We start from the raw sequence: 18,685 nt of genomic DNA on the forward strand, positions 1-18,685 counted from the left end.
ATTTAGTATAAAACTTAAGGGAAGGTTGGAATCTAAAGATGAAAGTCTAAACTATTAGGAGGCTTATTGGGAGAGATAAAAGCAAGTCATGGTTGGATGAAGGTAAGAAATGGAGATCTTCATTCCTATTGGTTGAAGGCCATGCCCAATGGGCTTCGAGGAGGCTGCCTAAGGCCTTATTAGAGATTAAGGTTCCTCTTTCAAAGTCATTTGAGCTTTGGAGGCTAAGGTCAGAAAGTTCAAGATTTTGGGTATAATTTGGGTGAAGAGTTTGTGTGATTTCAAGTTTTTGTGAAGGAGATATAGGTGTTCAAAGTTGAGGTATCAAATTTGTACCTACTGTCACTCTTTGAAGCATAACATATACGTACGGAGAGCAATGAAAGACCAACAACTGGAATTGAAGAGAACACTTTTTTACTACACTTTACATATACTGTTTGACAAATTTCAACTTTGGATGAAGGAGTTATAGGGCATTGAAGACAGCACATGTAACTCAAAGGCAATAAGTGAGTCATTTTGTTGATAGTAATAGTTGGAGCCATATCTTGAGTTACTGGACGAATTTTGGGCTCAAAATTTCTATAAGTATGAGTTATTAAGTTAAAAAATTATAGATTAAAATTTCATGGTATTTAAATACTTATTTTTTGAGATATGAAGAAAATAGCATGTAGGTATATATAAGCTAGGGTTTGAAGCTACTGTTAGGACTTTCAAGATATCTCAAGATCTGTAACAAATTCGAAGTTGAATTTTTTTGTGATAGTTTTTGAAATTATATCAGTATTTTATATAAAATTTAGGGTTGTTTGGATGGTCTAATCGTGAGATATGAGCTGTTGAAGTTCAGAAAACATTTCTCACAAGGATATATAAGATTTTAAGAAACTTTATCATATATTTGGATGTTTTCTTAGTACTTGGGCTTATATTTTGATGTAATTGTCCTAAAAGGGAATATATTATATATATAAACTTAGTACTTTTATATCTTAGACTTAATTGAGCATTTAATGGCAGCCAAAAGCCCAATGCTTACTTGAGGCAAACTCTCTCTACCCCGACATATTGGTGCTTCTACTAAAAGAGCCTTAAGGCACTAATTATGTTAAGAAGTTAAGATGGGGGATCAAATCCCTGAGTTTGTATTACCAGTTGGGATAGATGCCCATGATTTATTTAGGACATTTGTCCAATTTATGGAAGAAAGGTAATATGTACATGTAGAGGATAGAAATACTACCAAAGCTTTATAAATAGTGGTGGATAAAATTAGAAGGTTTGATGGGAGGAATATTACTAAGTTCCTCAAGTTTTATACATGTGAAATGGAGGTGCATCAGGTTTCAGAAATGAAGATGATCACTACCTTTGATTTGGCAGTAGTACCAAAAATCAGAGAGATGATATAAGAGTTGCATACTGAGACTATATCATAGAAGCAATTTAAAGAACTCTTAAAAGAAGAATTTTTTGAGGAAGATTCAAAAAGAATGATAAAACAGAATTTTTTGGAGTAGATTCAGCAAAGGCTAATGAATCAAATAGCTCCAAATGAATTAATCAAGGAATTTGAGACTAAGTTTGGACAATTTCCACGGCAAGAGAAGCAGCTCTTGGAAATAAGGAAAATTGGATTATTCTTACAAGCAGCTAATGAATACTTGGAAAATAAGTTACTCTTTTATCTAGCAGATAAGATATTTGATAGTAATTTTATAAATAATTGGAAGCTAGTAAAAGAGACAATGAGACTTTTGGCTAAACAACAGAAGATTAAGACTTGTAGTTTAATATCAAGGTTGGAACCAACGTCTATATCTCAGAATCAAGTGACACCTCAAAAAGTGATGAAGACTATGAAAGATAGTACTCTTAAAGAATTGATCAAGGACATACAAGATTTGAAAGTAGAAATGACTAAGTTGAAGAAATCTCATATAGCAAATTCATCAAAGATAATTGAAGGCTCAAAGGGATTTTTAGAGAGATGTATGTGGTGTGGCAACCCAAACCACAAGCATGACGAATGTGATAGCTACAAAGGTGCAATCAAGGATGGTATTGTATATTTCAAAGAAGGTTGGATAAGACTCACAAGATCAGATGAGCCTTTAAAGACTAATTTTGGGAAGGGTGGCAAGAAAAAATTGGTGGAAGAGTAAATATCAAAGAATAATGTCATACAAGGAGAAAGAGCTAAGTCTTACTCTATTATAATTGAACAAAAAGCAGTTAAGGCTAGTTCCCTACCAACTACAGAAGTCATCATCATGGGAGCTAAAGCTATCAGAAAAATGACTGGGTGGAATGATCCAATTGATGCTATTAGTATTAAAGTATATTTATATGGAGATAAAGATGATGATGATTTACATGATGCCATGGTTGAAGAAAAAAGAAGTAGAGCTATTTATAAGGGGGATGTTATTGAGCTTGAAAACAAGAGGAGGTCTCCAAGAAACAAAGAAGCTTTTAAGGAGCAAAAATTGAAAAAAATGCCTTCTTCCACTCATCCTGGTAGTGCACCATTATCAAAAGAGTAGTGGGAGAAGAGCAAAGAGAAGGAGAAAGATGATGCAAGCAAATCTAAAAGTAAAAATCTTGCTTATAAGCTTCAATCTAATATTAAAACATCTATAGATATGAAGAGTATTTTAGATGAGAAGATCTTAGATGCAAAAATTGAATTCACTCTAAGAGAGGCTCTTGGTATAGCTAAAAAGGATTTCCATAAGTTGATCATCAAATATTCTTATTTTTTCAATATATTTAAAAGATAAATATGATATTCTCCTTAAAATATTTAGGATATATTTCCATTTCATTACACATTATCCAACAATGTATTGTTATTTTCAACTCCATGGCCATTTGGTTGATGCAAATAAAAGTAACAAAGCATCCACTGTCCAAAAAGTTTGGCCTCAAATAAAGGCCTTGGAACTAGCCCTTAACTCGACCAAATGGGAGAATTAGGGCTCGACCAAATGGGAGAATTAGGGCTTTGGTGGGGCCTCCTCCAAACTCAACGCAAGACGGGTGCAACTTCGGGCATCGGAGGATATTTCCAGACGGGCCGGTCTAGTCAACGAGAAACGCCCTCGTCGACGATCTCCGTCGTCGACGATCTCCGTCGTCGCCAGAGCCCCAGTGCACCCCACACCCGCAGCTGGCCGGTTCCTCCGGAATGGGTTGGGGGCGGGTAGGGACGGGTGAAGGAGCTCCCGGCCGGAGGTCGCGCAACCGCGTCCGAAGGAAGTTGACTAGTCAGGCAGGGGGGGGCCAGCTGTAGTGTAGTCTTTCTGTTTCTGCTTGTCCGTCCCCTTGCAATTCGTTCCTTGGCGCAGAGCTCGTGGTTGGAAAGCCAATCAGCCAGTCGTGGTTGCGAGTCCTATCAGGTTTACCTCCCCCTTCCCCTCGCCCTCCGCTTCCGCTTCCGCTGCCTTGCCCGCGACGAGACTATTCCGCGTTCTTCGTTGACCTTGTAAGTACATTTTGGTCCTTAATAGCTTTGGATTGAGCCGTCATTGGCAACTCTTGTCTGGCTGCGGACAGCTCGCTTGTCCCTGTACGTAACGATGTTGTAGTAGAGGTTCCATAAAGTTGAGGATTGTTGTCACCTTCACCGAGGTCGCTTAATTGATAATTGATTGTTACTAAATGCAGTGTTGCGTTGGTAGTGAGGTTTTGGTATTGTTTTTTGTTTTGTTTTTTTTTTTTTTTGAGGGAAATTAGTTGGAAGATTCTTTTGGTGATTGGGATGGAATGATTAATAGTGGTGTGCGGTGTTTATGACTTTGGATTCAAATTTAATTTGCAGTGCGGAGGAGAGGAGATAGCCAGGGATTGAGGAATGATGCACAGCTTGGAAGCTAGAAGAGGGTGTCAAAGTGCGCCGTTCTTTTGCAGTCTGCTGGATTCTAAGTAACTACATCAAAGGGTGGAAGTGTGGGTTTGGAAGGCCCTGAAATCGGAGAAGCGTATTTGATTTAGGGCTGCCTCTGTATCTAGTCTCGAGAGGGCTGAGTGGATCGAGAGTTGTTAGATTGAGAAGTTTTTGAGGGTGAATTAGAAGGAAGGATTGAAAGAGTTCCGATGGGAGGTTCGGAAGAGGTCAGAGGTTTGATGCCTACTCTCGAGGAGGCTCTTGAAGAGGCGGAGAGACTCGCTGTTAAGACATCGACGACGCCGAACCTAGAGCAGGTGTTGGAAATTGCGGCGTCGGAGTCTTCGCACCCTTCTGTGGCAGCCGTGTGGCGAGATACGTCGGAGTTCTCTACCCATGGTGACGCCTTGCTCCCGAGCAGTAGGGTTGACTCCTTGATGATCGAGGACACCGTGACGCCTCAGGCAGTGGGGCATGCACTGGTGAAGGCAGCCCACGGAGGATATGTCAAATGTGTTCGTTGCCTACGGGAGATCCAGAAAGAAAAGCTTACCAGGAGCATACTTGTTGGCCGTTTCAATGCTTTTGCGTTTCTGAAAGCTGCGGAAAATGGTCACCAAGAGGTCATTCGAGAGCTCCTTCGGCCGATGATGTCCGCGAGCACGGCCATGATGGGATATGTCATAGCGACGAGGTGGAAAGTGAAAGAACCGTCGTCTTATCCATTCGTGAAGCCGCCTGTCAACGTCCCAGGGAAGGACTGGAATGGCAAGCTGGCATCCACCAAGAGCATGCTCCCCGCTGCCACGCCAATCTTTTGCCCTGGGGGTTGGGATCTCAGAGGTTTGCCCGGGGTTCCCGAGGAGTTGCACGATTGTATCCGCGCGACTTACAGCATCTACTTGCTTTGGCAGGCGGCGGTAATCTCTGCTGCCCACTGTCATGTTGAGGTGTTTAAAGTTTTGCTTCGGCAACGCGCTTTGGAGAACACCATGTTGGCCGACTCTTTTCACGACACCTCGGGACCTAAGAAAGGTTTCGATCAAGACGGGAAGAAGATCATCAGCGATCGTGCCAAAATGGACACGCTTATGTATCAATTGGTGGAGGAGTTGAGCACTAAGAACTACCATGACGGCATCCTGTATGCCTTATGGGGACACATTCAACGAGGAGGACGTGATTCTCCGCGACCCGAAGCTGGCCGGCCTCGATGCTTGGCCAAGGCGACGAATGGCCTCTGGGAGATGCAATTAGAAGTCCCGCTTCTGATGATGCCTGTAGAACATGCATTGCCAGATGAGGAACCCTTCCGCCGGTACAAGCAGCTCACGCAGCTCTTTAGTCAACGAGCGAAAGTCAATATCCAGCTCACAGCCATTGTTGAAGCTCTTCCAAATTGTCTTCAGGTAATTTCTCATCTTGTTTTGCTCGAATCTTCCGCAATTATGTCATTTTAGATCTACCAATATTCCTGTTTATCTTATGACCTCACGTTCGTCATAAACTTCAGTATGCTGTCGGTAAACTCTGTGGTGATGAATCTGCAGTTAGTGTTGATGTGACATTGACGTAGCCGATATGGCTTGACGCGCGCAGGTTGTCGTAGGGATCAAGCATGTGAGGTTCAAAGTGGAGAACTCTCGATGGGACCCTGAGTGCATGGGTCATTTCCCATGCTTGGTCACGTTATCGGTGACACCAGTGACAAAGGAGGGGACCGGAGTGACAATGACGAACTCGAGCTCCAACATTATTGTCAAGATTGGAAAAATGGAGAGAGTGCAAATTGGTACTAATGCAGGAGATGGTTCGACTCGAGGTATCAGTGGCGGGATGGGAGCTTCGGCCACCGTGGGTGTGACGTCCACAATGAAGAACAAGCCATGGAGGTTCGAGCAGCTTCCTTTGAAGGATGAACGTGGGGGCAGCTTTGTATGGACACTACAATCAATGAAAGGAGTAATGTTCGACCGGACTAATCCCATGCGCATGGCTGAGAGAAATTCTAAGTGGAGGTTCGGAAGGCGGATGCCAAGCAACCCGCTGGATGAGCTTCCCTTCACTAGCGAAGGAGGTGTCATTTTTACTAATGCCGAGTTTGACGATACCATGATGTGGCGCTTCCCCAAGCACATGGATGGGAAGAAAATGAGGTGGAGCATAGAGGGTCAAATCCACTCTACCTACACTACCACACGCTACTTTGAGACGCGCATGGCCACCTTCTGTGGTGACATTGAAGAGCCACTCAAGCCTCTGGAAGTGAAGGACAAGAATGCCACAAAAAAGGGCGGAGACGAAAATGTGGAGAAGGTCGAGAAATCTCCAAAGAATGAGGAGCAACCTGCGAAGGCTGAGAAAACCCCCAAGCCCGAAAGTTCTTCCAAACCTGAAAGTTCTCGAATCACTCCTCTAGATTATACCGAAGCTGAGTACCTAGAATTTTTGGAGTTCAAGAAATTTAAACAGAGAATGCAAAGACAAAGCCTTGGATCGATCGAGGCCCTAAATTATTCTGAAAAGGAAAGCATTCCAAGAGGGCATAGCCTTGGTTCGAACGAGGAACTAGACGGCCGATTAAAGACAGACAAAGACATTGTGGGGTTTGTTGTTCCACAGAGGGATATCCTCGGCAGTCAAGTAGCAATCGAAATAATGCAAAGAAAACAGGACCCTGAGCGGCACCACCATGATGAGCGGCATCAACGTACTAGTAGACCTCTCGATGAAGACAGGTTCCATTCTAGTCTTAGCCCAGCTGGTAGTGGGAATGGACCAGGGTTACATGGTTCTTCTGAAGAGGATTCAGGTAACCGAGGTGAACTCTGGAAGCGGAGGATTGCTGCTTCACGGGCGAGTGACGATGTCGATAGTAGTATCTTCACTGAAGATGAAGGAATCAGCAGTAGCGAATCTTCCAACAATAATGGTAGACGTATCACTGGTTTGTCGGTGCGAACGCGCTCTGACAAATTGAGCATCCCAGGGCGATGACGATCCTGTCACGATTGAATATCATGTATATGTGTAGAGTATTCTGCCAGGTAAGCCTGGAATCCACTGCAACACAATTTCTTGACGATCCTACTCAGAATTGGGAGATCCTATTTTTCCTGCTGTAGCATATCATTTATTTCCGGTATCTGAACTCTTGTGCATTTCTGTGTCGATCTATCTCCAATGCAGGTCAGCGCCAGCATAGATAAGTTTAGGCACCAAGACGTGTCAAACACTATTCACGTAATAAATAACTGATACTTTTTGAAGCCTCTGATATGTGGAGACCGATATAAATGTATCTAGCCTTCAGTTTTATTGATCGCTGCAGTTAAAATTGGCCTTGATTTATCGTTGCACGAGTTGCGGTCTCACTGGTGGGTTGCTCATGACGCTTCTTTGATCAAACTTTTATTGCATTGGTCGCTAGAGAACCAATTATTATTACAATACGCGTAGATCAAGTAAATCGAATTCCATGATGCTCACCACGTCCAACATGAAAAGTAACTGTGTGTATGTATCAAACCATCTTAGTCGCTTGCCCTGCAGGCTCTTGCCAGTTGTGTGGAGATCTTAAGCTGAAAAAATTATCCGCCGTAGCCGCTTCGAAACGTGGTCTCGAGTTACAGTACTTATGTTACAGAAAGGTGAGAATCTGCAACAGGGGATCTGCTTCAGCACTGCCAGTTTTTGATGTTTATCAGCTCCTTCAAATTTCTTTGAAATCTCACTCTTCAGTGGCTTGTGGATAATCAATCATGACGATAGAGGGATAGCCTGCATTTTGCAGCAGAATTTTGTGTACAGAAATGAAATGAACAATCAAGTACTTGAGTTCGAGTGTAATGCTAACACCAGGAGTCTCATATCCCTGTAATCTCAGTCCTTTTTTTTTCACTTGGTAGCTCCTAGATTCCCCGATCCACCTGATATGATGCCTTAAGTTTACACAGTATTCATTTATTTATTGTGGACGCAAGATGGGAGGGAATATTGCATAGATTAAGAAAGAAGAAGGTTCTAAAAGGACCAAAGTTCTATGACTTCCTAGTCAATACAAAAAAATAAAAAAATAAAAGCAATTAATTGTGTCCAAAGCATTATTTAGCTATTTTCTAAAAGTATTCCAATCAAGTAATAACACAATGTTTAATGAGAAATTTGAATATTTTATTTAGTTTTCATTTCTTTTATGTACCTTATAATATCTTTGACTATCCAAGATTTGTACCACCTTTTATAATAATTCATGTCTGATAATTTAAGTATGAAGTTTACATGAGCTTTCTTTTTTCTTTTTTCTTTAATATAATTTTATAAATAATTCCATCATTAAATAAATCTTAAAAAATCCTTGGTTATAGAAGTATCTATCAAATAAATTTGCATTGCTTTGAATCTACATGATCCACAAGCAAATGGTTCTAAGTAGTGACCAACTTGCCTTAACCTCCTAAATTAGGTACATGGGTTTTTAACAAAAAAATATTTGTGTTTATATATGTATGTATATGGATATATATATATATATATATATAGTAAAATACTATTACAAAAATAGTAAATATTTTAGACACAACATGCAATTTTGGCAATTTATTTATATATACACATACATATATCAGTTTAAAAATACATGTTTTTTTATTTTTATGTATATAATAGTACTTATCACATAAATACTTATATATCATGCATATAATATGAAAATTGATTTATTGTTATGATATTATACAAAATAAAAAGGGTTGTGTAATATTAGCAAATTATTCAATGTAAATATATTTATGTGGATACTTCAAACTATACAAATAAAAATTACTTTGTAAAAATTGCAAAAAATAACCATTATTATTAAAGAACATTAAGGCTACATTTTAGCATCTAAGATTAAATTCAAGAAGAAATAATAGACAAGAAAGCAATATCTAAGTTTTGCAAAACTAACTTTAAATTAAGTTGTGTGGATAAATTTTATCTATCAAACTATCATCCATAGGAGTACATCTAATCAATTCCTTACCTTGCAACTAGTACTCACTTATTACTTGGGGTAATAAATAGATTGTGGTTGTGAGACAAAGGATTTACATAAATAACTATCTTTTTTATGTAAAACACTAAAACTATTAGTTGGGCCCATTTCCTCAATCTATGAGATTTTGGGTTTGAACCTCCACAAAAACTACTTCATGCATCCATGTTAATTTTGCAGTTCCTCTATTTGAAATCTCTCTTATTTTTGATAAGATACAATACCATTAGATAGAGTAAAAGATAGGAGATGACATCACCAAATGGAGAGATGATGGTGCCACACAAACTAGAACATGTTAAGTGCATTTCAATTAGTTCCACATACCACTAATTTACTCCTATGAAGGCACTATTTACAAAAGTGAAGGCAAAAACTTCCACATTAAAATTGAAAACAAACTTACATTTAGAAATAACAAATTTCTAATCTACCACCTTCGATGTGAATGCTGCTATTTGTCTTCTTCAAGCTCCTTCCAAATTGTTCAAATTTCTTCAAGCTCTTCATTCAATAGATTCTGCCAATAGTCTCTATTGACCTATTTGAAATTTGTTTTGTCATAGAAATTGTCCTCTGCATCTACTAAAAGATTAGGTTCTTGACAACTTAGTAGAACACGTTCCCTATGGTTCAACTAATGTATCAGCCAAACTGCCGTTTATAGTACTTACAAAAAACATCGTTATTCAATGCTGATGCGTTGAAACCTTACAATCGAATTTGATAGAATAAATGGATGCTGTGAAACGTTTCTTTCAAATCACAAATATCAATGTAGCATTCAAAATGGTTCAAAAGCATGATTTGCCTCTGGAACATGCTGAAGTTTTTCATCACAATTGTCTGCTAGAGTAAGAATCTATTTGTGATACAAATCCTGAAGTAATGTCAATCCGAAACTACATAGGCCTAAACATCACTTTGTACCATATACTAAAAAAAGAAACGAGGCTAAACTGCCACTTTGATAGTAATGGTGTGTCTCAGTTCTCTCAGCGTAAGCAAGGTGACAAAGAACAAGGGACAGCTTTGTGCAGTACCATGGTTGAATGCAAACTTCTCATTTGAGTGCTCACGTAAGGCCGAAGCAATAAATCTCGAGAGAATCTTCCGCTTCCCGAGATTACCTCTTCACCCACTGGTAACTCTTGCGAGCCTTTGCCTTTCCAGGCTTCTTCCGCTCCACTACTCTTGAATCCCTCGTCAACATGCCAGCTGTTGCAAGCAAAACCAAGGACCGAGGTTAAACAACTGCGGTGACGCGCAAAACATGACCCTCATGCTAACAGACAAAATAATCAACTTCGAACTGAAGTTTACAGCGAAAGTACTAACAAAAAAAGATAAGTTAATTGCAAAAGAAAAGACGTTTGTCGTACCCGACTTCAGTGCCGGTCGAAGGTTGGGATCGAAGAGTTGCAGAGCTTTGCTGATACCATGACGGATTGCCCCTGATTGACCTGAACAATGTTTTACCCAAATAACAATGAATGAGCACAACAAATTGATCCAAATATGCCCCTGTTCTGAATGGAATAGGGGATACATGACTTGTGTAACAAAGGAACACGAAGATGAACGACTTTGCATGGATGGCTGTAAGAGCTGTAGTTTGAAAATACGGATTTCGACACTCAGAGGATCATTAGTGATTCTATTTACCTGCACAAACTAAGCTAGTAACACATTCAACATAAATTCAGTATGAAAGACAGGTTGCTTGACCTGTTGTGCCACCTCCCTTAACAGTTGAACGCACATCGAAAGCACCAAGTGTGCTGGTCTGAACAAAGGGCTCAAGCATGTGAACACGGTTGGCGATGTCAGGAAAATAGTTATCAAAGGCTTTCCCGTTAATTGTAAACTTTCCTTGTCCTTCATAAAGCCATACTCTAGCGATACTTTCTTTCCTCTTTCCTGTGGCATAGGCCCTTCCAAACTCATCTACCGTTTTCACCCGTGTTTTATCTATTTCCTCCTGTTTAAGTCGCTCAATCTCTCTACGCATGGCTTTCTTCTCCCCTTCAGGATCCATCTCCTCAATGAGCTCTAGTGGTGGGAGCCCTTCAATGCCAGTGAAATCCTTCAAAGCGATCAAGCTGTCAAGAGCATCCTCGGTCAGGCCAGATTGTGCTAGCAAATAGCCGAAAGTGCCCGGAGCGGGCGGAGGTTCTTTTTCTCCGGCTGAAAAAACAAATAAAAACAAATAACAAATGTAAGTAACGATCCATCCAATAAGTTAACCAGACCCTAACTGACACTCTGATTCCTGTGGAGAAACAGAAAACCATTCCCTGATCTGAAGTCTTCAACATCATCTAAACACCAGAACAAATTGCATCACCGCAAGGCAAAACCCTAAAACCCCTAAAACCCCTCAAACCCTCAAAATCCCTCAAAAACCCTCAAAACCCTCAAAAAAACCTGCCAGACCCTGAAACAATCGTGAATTACAGCGACAGAGAATCACGCACACCTCCTGAGAAATCACTGGAGCTCGACATATCGCGATGCAAAAAGGGCAGCAACGTGGGCCTCTCCCAGACGGCAGGGAGCATGGATTTGGCCACATTTTGGCGGAGCGGAAGGAACAGACTCCGCAGCCTGCCTAACGAGGCCATATCACAAAAGGAGCAATCCTCGCACTCTTTTGGAGATGACCGCAACGCAGCAACACCAAGCGAGCTCCGAATCCCAACACAATTCACCACAACAGCGCAGCCATGGCCAGTTTGGGCGTTGGGTCGCCTCTTTGGCTTCTTCACCGACACTGGCTCGTTAGATGAATGAACTTCTGGATGAGTAACTTCTACGATGAATGACTTTTGGATGAATGTATCGATGAACTTCCTCTAATGACAGATACTTTTTAGTTTTATTGATCATTGTTTTATTTTTAAAATTATATTAAACGTTCTCCAAAACCATAACATGACCTCTAGTGTAAAAACGCATCTATTCTTTACTACTTACTAATTCATATTAGATTATAATGATCTTTATAAGCTCGAATTTTTAGTAATGGAATATGTATCTTTGTGCTGATTTAGTTTGAAAAATATATCATTTAAAAAATCATCTGGAGACTAATAGACAATAAACATATGTCTAAAAACAGTCATTCCATATTTGGACACAAAATTCATTCTACATTGGGCCACATGTACTTCATTAATCATTTTTTTTAATCTGAAAGTGATGATGTTTTTCATATGCTTAATTTTTTAACTCAATTAAAAATTATAGATATATATATATATATATATATATAGATATGTGTGTGTGTGTGTGTGTGTGTGTGCATATATTACTGTAATTTTCATTTAAATTATTGAAATATCGTATCACTTTATTTTTTAAATTATTTCTAATTGTTACTTTTTTGCTTTGGAAACATATGTTATAAACTCCATGTAGTCTCTAACTATTACTTTTCTCATTCAAAATAATTTTTATCCAAATGAAATCAATTTTATAGTTTTTAAAGTAAAACTACAATTTTGACCCATGCTAGAACTTTTGTATGATCTATTTTTGACATTAACCAAGACTAGCTGTTGCTTCTATTGTGGTGTATTTTACTATAGATAGTAAACCATCAACTAAATGTGATTAGTTGTGGTCATGTGATGGATTGCTATCCCCAATACAATCTTAAGGCGCAATGGAGAGTTCACTTCCATTTCTGTTAAACAAAATTCTTGTTTAACTGTGTTGCTTTTATATTGCATGCTGTTTGTGAACCAGAAAATAATGGTCATAGTATCACAGTTTCCTGAAAAAACATGCTTCTTTTCATCAATTTCTTCTCACGTTGTAACCATAATCTATGTTAACTTTTACTTAACCTCAAGAGTATGATACTATGGCCATTGTTTGGTAGTGTTTGACATTCTAAGGTTGACCGCTGTGCTGCTCTTGCTCATGAGCGATTGGTTATGCTTGCCGAGGTGATGCATTTGTGTGGTTGCTAATACAATTGTGTGTATCAGCTGCACTCAATTGCTAATACATTTGTGTGGTAGCTTTGAGTGAAGCTAATACAATTGCTTCACTTTCCTGCGTTCACGAAAGCTTCATCAACGTCTATACGCCTCAAGGAAACTATGTGTGCTATGGTTGCAATCAAGGTCATAGGAGAAACATACCAACTTGTTGCTGCATACAATGCTGACATTGCAAACGGCCACAAGTTGAGAAATACCCAGTAGACAAGAAATGGAGAATGTTCACAAGAAGGGATGCGTCTGTGGGACATGCTTCGGACAGTGGACCGAGCAGGACTACTTGAAGAAATCCTAGACTGAGCATAGTCGCATTGCAAGCAAACGTTCGAAGGTTCTCAGCATCGTGCACAAACTAAGACCTACAATGAAGCCTCACTTTTTCTCTTCGTGCAAATCACTCTTGTCAGGAAATTGTGATAGACGAAGCAATATACTGCTACGAATGCAATTGGGGTATCCAGAATTGGGTCATTGCAAGAATGAGACCAAAGCTGGTACCTTTGTGAGGTAAGGATAAATGTTGATGAGTAATAAATTAGTTTGTTATATTTTAGTGCAGATGTAAGAATGTTGTGAACTGTTGCCAAGTGTTGTGAAACAATGTTATTGCAATGTTTGAAGTGAGGAATAAAACTTGTGCCAACAAAATAGCAATAATCCCAATACAATGAAAGAGTGACCAATGGTTTTTTCGTTTATTTTCCATTGCCAATCCATTTTTACCTCTAAATCATTAATATTAAGAGAGAGAGAGAGAGAGAGAGAGAGACGTAATTATTACCTCTAAATCATTAATATTTTTAATGATCATTATTACAGTAAATGTGGTTGCACTTGTTTTAGTTATTAATAAAAACTGTCCTAATGTCTATCAAACATATCATGTCAACCAACTTATGTAGTTCCTTTTGTAAATTAAAAGAGTACAGGTATTTAAAAGAGATGCTACACATTTAATATTTTTGTAATATATTTTATTACAGAATCTTTATAAAAATTTATTCTTTTTTTCACAAGAATCAATACATACACACACACACACACACACACATATATATATATATATATATATATCATTAAAGCATAATTTGACCATTTCTTTTGAAATTTTGCATGTCAATTTAGCCTTTGAAATACTACTATTTTTTATTGCATATGCTATGAAATTAACTATAAATGAATGATTGTTTATAAAATTTCTTACCTCTATTGTCCACAAAATATAGTGTAGTAATTGTTGACCGACCCCCTCCATAAGATTAGTCACATTGTTAAAAAATGTGGACCATTTAGTAATTTTCCAGAATATTTCAAAGCTAAATGAAAATAGAAAGGCAAATATTGTCATCCATGGTGTCAATCTTTTCAAGGTTATGAATGGTGAATTTCTGTCTGTAAAAACTTTATTAGATTTGTAAAAAGACCATCAGCTCTTTTTAAACATCACAAGTGCATCATTAAATTTTGAATAAATGTTATGTATTTATGGTAATATTCATTAACATATAGTTGTATATTAGTACCTTCTTTCTATAATTGTAGAATATATTGCATATTTTTGTTGCCGATGTACATAAATTCGTGTTAATTAAACAATATTAACAATATATTAAAATACTTACATATTTTAAGCTCATATTATAAATAGTGTAAAATTTCCCTAAATCAGACAAAAACATATTAAGAGAATATTAAAATATTAATATTTCCGAAAAAAAGGATATATATATATATATATATTATTTTATTTACAGATAAATAAAATAGAGTAAGAGAAAAAGAATTTTGACTAACTTGTTAATAAACTTCCAATTGTCATCAACACAATTGATAGTGTTAACTTGAATGCAGGTACCTCAAATCTGTCTTTGTAGACATGGCAATTAAATTTGAATGGTTTTAAATAATTATCAGTTAGAAATATAAATAAATAGATAAATTAAAAATACTTGAATCAATTTTCAACAAAAAATAAATGGAATCTTTGAATACCTGCATACATAAGATAAAAGTAAAATTGATAATGGGGATGTGAATTTGCACTGTGTGGTAGTTGCATTAATTTTTGCAAAATAAGCAAAAATTGTATCAAGACGTGTTTGATGTATAATCTTAAAAAGTTATAACAATGTCATTTTGAGATCAGAACAGAAAACTTTTAAATTGAATAAAGCAAAAATTATCATTTTAGATGTTAGACTTTCTATGCTATTCATGATTTACTTTATTTTATTTTATAAAGTATTATACATGCTTTAATAATTCTGATTCATATGATGGATTTATGGCTTACCAATTTGTTGAACTGATTGTGCCTACCTATTTGATTCAATTCAAGAGCTATATCAAAGCTTGTGGCTATTGCAATGGGAATCACTGCAACACACACACACACACACACACACACACATATATATATATATATCAACAAAAAAAATATACATGTGTAACTCAACCTTCTTTAACATTTGTGCAAAAATTAGAAAAAGAGAGATTATATATATATATATATATATATTTATACAAATACTCTTATATCCTTCACAAAAAAATAATAAATAATAATAAATAATTACACACCTATGATCATGTTGGAAGTCCAGCTCAGATGATGAGTTGGCATGATAACATTCTTGTGTTTCTCAACCTCATAAACAAAATAAGCTTGAAAGGCAAACCCAAAGGCCTGCAACAGATGAGGAGCTGGGAACTCGTCAATAATACCACCTCTGCTTTCTACCCTCATCTTTTACACAAGATGCACCAGAGGAGCGCGTACATGGCCCTACGCCTCACGGACGCCGCGTTATTGCGGGCCCCGCGCGGCGTGTCTGGCATCACGCGCCGCGACTGCGAGTGAGAACTCGACGATCCTCTGTCCTCGCCATCGGCACCGGATGGCAGCAACGTCGTCGTCGTCGTCGTTGTCCAGTTGAACTCTGCTCAGGGTTGGAGCTCCGAGGTGCTGAATCGTTCGTTGCAACTGATGCATCCCGTGATCATCACGGTGGTAGTGGCGATGTTGTCGTGGATGCCATCTTTGATATCAGTGATGGATCTGTTGATGTCGTTGCTTGGGGGGCATGTGAAGGCTGTGAGGGGGCTGTTGAGGCGATCACGGGGCGAGTCCAGAGCCCCTCGGGTTATGACTCGGTGCTTCTTGGTGGCGTAGATGCCGAACGCTAGAGATGAGGAGATTACCACCGCCGCCACCACACCCACTCGCTGGGCTGCGGTCAGGTTTGCAATCTGTTGCGGCAGTTGAGCATTATGCCCTGACATTCTTGCAGGTAAGGGTTATGGTCCTCGGTTGGGAGGCCAACACAATTTGCTGATCTGATTGGTCAATGTGCATGTTCTCTGTTTCCAGCCCTGATAACGTCGGTTGATGGGTTTTCGCCGTCTCTTGAGGTCTTAAAGTGTTGGGTCCTAAGCTTTTCTTCTTTCATATTCGCATAGACACATCACGTGTCCTCGGAAATGTTCCTCCATCCTCCAATTTCAAGTGTGGCGACGAAGTTGGGTTGGTTGTAGCAGAGTTGTGCTTCACTCGCCTCTTCTGTGGGGAGAGTTATGTCTGGGTGTCTTGTTGGATCCTCCTCTTAGTTTGTCTGATTGCCCTAAATTTCCATCATACGGTAAGGTGGAGTTCTTCCAGTTTGAAGTCGAAAATCAAAGATTTGAGTTCCACTGCTTTTCATGAGTTTGTCGCAATGACGTTACGACCAGTGATGGAACCTCCCGCTTGACAATTTCAACTTCCTCTCAATTGTCCCCACGGAATTGGAGGTTTGATCTTTATTTAATTTTATTTTCGGGCCAGTTGAAAGATCCCGAAAGGATATACATATGCCGTGATTGAGGTGCACGAACATTGGGTCCCCAGTCTTCGTAGACTCTTGTCTATTGCCCGAACCAATTCTGAGGGTTTAAATATGGTGATACAGAGTTGAGTTCTCGTGGCTTGCACATTTCACGCTGGGTACATTGAATTAGGTACCTGCAGTTTGGGCATAATGCGAAACCGTGGCATCGAACCAATTGTTGCAAGTAGACATCTTTCATTCTATGTCTCCAAAGATGCCAGTAATCCTATGCACTGACCCTGTTTCAACATCATGACTCTCAGGATTATAGTACCATCCTCTTTTCCTGGACTACGACGAATCGGAAGATTTCAACCGTAACATTGTTATCATTTGTGGACCAAAGAGAGGGCAGTGTAGGTGCTGCAACTCTTCCGACACGCAGACTCAGATCCTCCTCGCCACGCGTACAGGTCCGTGAAGGTATGTGTACGTGTAAGATATACAACTGTAATGTATGAAAGATGCGAAGACATATCTAATATTGTCGAAGCCATTGGGTTGCCACTTCAAAAACCTCGCGTTCATCACCACGATGCAAAAATTCTCCGTAGAGTTTAAGTCTACAGAATTTGTCCAGTGCGTTCGTCTCTTCGACCACACTTCTCATTGTTCCGCACAGGGCCCGAGAACCTGAGAGACGCGAGAAATGTCTGGCTCAATTCTGCATTTGTGTTGAGATCCGCTCAGGGACCCAAATTGCAATACCGACTTGGCGGCGCCGAGCAAAGTACCAGTTGAGGTTGGGCACACTGTTTTTGAATTCTGCGGAAACTTACATATAAGTTGAGCAACTCTATCCTTACTGAACGCTAACCAGGAGTGTGACTGAGATATGTGAGTGTTTAAGTCATGGTTCTGTTGAGGGTATAAAAGAGTTAATCACATTCTGTGTCCATTTTGTCTGGCGACAAAGTTCTTCAACTATATACGATCATCCCTTCCTGGTTGGAGAAAGTCAAGTCTTCATCCTAATTGGCCATGAACTTGTAGATATTAGGACTTTGAGCTACACATTAATTACTCGAGGCTTTGAAATATACCGACTCAGACGACGATCTCATTCGATGCAGGACCATCCTGACACACCACGTCTCTCATAACATGATTCATCTTATTTTCCTCAGTCCAGACTTGAAACACGGCTCCTCAAACCTCTTCTGCATAAACATAAAGTCAATTACATGCTGCAGGCTTGAAACGTATCAGTTGATAAATCTTGAGAATAGTGCTTTCTGTTTGCAACTCCCCACAACCTGGTTATGAAAGCCACATAGCGGTTAAGAAATCTAGAGAAACCCTTGCCCAAAATGTTTTTGTAACATGGGAGCAATTAGGCCATGTGACCGAAAGAGGAAAGAAAAGATAGAAAATTATACATAGTAATATAAGATTGTTTGCCTAAAATTAGGTTAAGAGTGACACTATGTTGTGTGAAAGAACTTGCTTTAGGACTAAGGGCCTCCTTCCATGTTCAATTGGTGGACAATGTCATTTTTGGACTTTGTCCACATTCCATAATCCCTACAAGGCAAAGTCTACCCATTTTCAAAGTTTGCACTTCTATGTGTAAGAAAGTAAAGAACCTTATGATCTTCATAGGAGGTCATAAAAAGAGCTAATCACTTCCTATTGCAAGTCAAATAGCCATCGATACATCAATGGACAGCCCATCCACTTTTCTTTTTGCTCCCCAAAGCCAATTAAAGACAATTTTTTGGCTCCATTGCTAAAACTAATGGTGTGTGAAAAAATTGGGGGATGGTTTTATATTCTAGCTTCAATTTTGTCCACCAAGCAAGTATGGAAGGAGGTCCTTAGTGTAGTGATAATATAAGAAGATATCAAGAGATTGAAGCAAGGGGGTTGCAATAGG

At 39.1% G+C, this 18,685-nt stretch overlaps 3 protein-coding genes and 1 long non-coding RNA gene across 16 annotated transcripts; 2 read left to right on the top strand and 2 right to left on the bottom strand.

Moving 5' to 3' along the window:
- The first annotated feature begins 3,300 nt into the window (after nt 1-3,300).
- LOC112281229 (uncharacterized) lies at nt 3,301-7,257 on the top strand. Of its 6 annotated transcripts, none has more exons than XR_016502511.1 (4): nt 3,301-3,493; nt 3,830-5,304; nt 5,495-6,942; nt 7,085-7,257. XR_016502511.1 is itself a non-coding variant. In XM_073533492.1 (3 exons), the coding sequence occupies exons 2-3, from the start codon at nt 4,105-4,107 to the stop codon at nt 6,890-6,892; spliced, it is 2,598 nt and encodes an 865-aa protein (XP_073389593.1). In that variant the 5' UTR covers nt 3,301-3,493; nt 3,830-4,104; the 3' UTR covers nt 6,893-7,257. The 6 variants fall into 6 exon arrangements, 3 of the variants coding, with proteins under 3 accessions (XP_073389593.1, XP_073389592.1, XP_090105669.1); XR_002969558.3 differs by having other exon boundaries at nt 3,440-3,577; XM_073533492.1 differs by having other exon boundaries at nt 5,495-7,257.
- A 2,398-nt stretch (nt 7,258-9,655) lies between these two features.
- On the bottom strand, nt 9,656-11,658 carry LOC112280903 (uncharacterized). The gene is made up of 4 exons (XM_024516834.3): nt 11,413-11,658; nt 10,662-11,120; nt 10,316-10,396; nt 9,656-10,151 (listed from the first exon to the last, which is right to left on the bottom strand). Exons 1-4 carry the CDS (start codon nt 11,555-11,557, stop codon nt 10,060-10,062), a joined length of 777 nt encoding a protein of 258 aa, XP_024372602.1. The 5' UTR covers nt 11,558-11,658; the 3' UTR covers nt 9,656-10,059.
- A 1,948-nt stretch (nt 11,659-13,606) lies between these two features.
- On the bottom strand, nt 13,607-16,225 carry LOC112281107 (uncharacterized). Of its 8 annotated transcripts, XM_090249545.1 has the most exons (5): nt 15,524-15,689; nt 15,263-15,319; nt 14,936-14,985; nt 14,738-14,805; nt 13,607-14,603 (listed from the first exon to the last, which is right to left on the bottom strand). In XM_090249545.1, exons 1-4 carry the CDS (start codon nt 15,687-15,689, stop codon nt 14,800-14,802), a joined length of 279 nt encoding a protein of 92 aa, XP_090105671.1. In that variant the 3' UTR covers nt 13,607-14,603; nt 14,738-14,799. The 8 variants fall into 8 exon arrangements, 3 of the variants coding, with proteins under 3 accessions (XP_090105671.1, XP_073389392.1, XP_073389391.1); XR_002969521.3 differs by having other exon boundaries at nt 13,607-14,805; nt 15,237-15,319; nt 15,524-15,665; XR_016502514.1 differs by having other exon boundaries at nt 13,607-14,809; nt 15,237-15,319; nt 15,524-15,665.
- On the top strand, nt 16,094-17,614 carry LOC112281106 (uncharacterized). The gene is made up of 2 exons (XR_002969520.3): nt 16,094-16,233; nt 17,073-17,614. It is a non-coding gene; the product is annotated as an uncharacterized LOC112281106 (long non-coding RNA).
- Nucleotides 17,615-18,685: the final 1,071 nt, after the last annotated feature.

Source organism: Physcomitrium patens, chromosome 4 (genome assembly GCF_059467195.1).
Source record: "Physcomitrium patens ecotype Gransden chromosome 4, ASM5946719v1, whole genome shotgun sequence".
In the NCBI taxonomy this organism is placed as follows: domain Eukaryota; kingdom Viridiplantae; phylum Streptophyta; class Bryopsida; order Funariales; family Funariaceae; genus Physcomitrium; species Physcomitrium patens.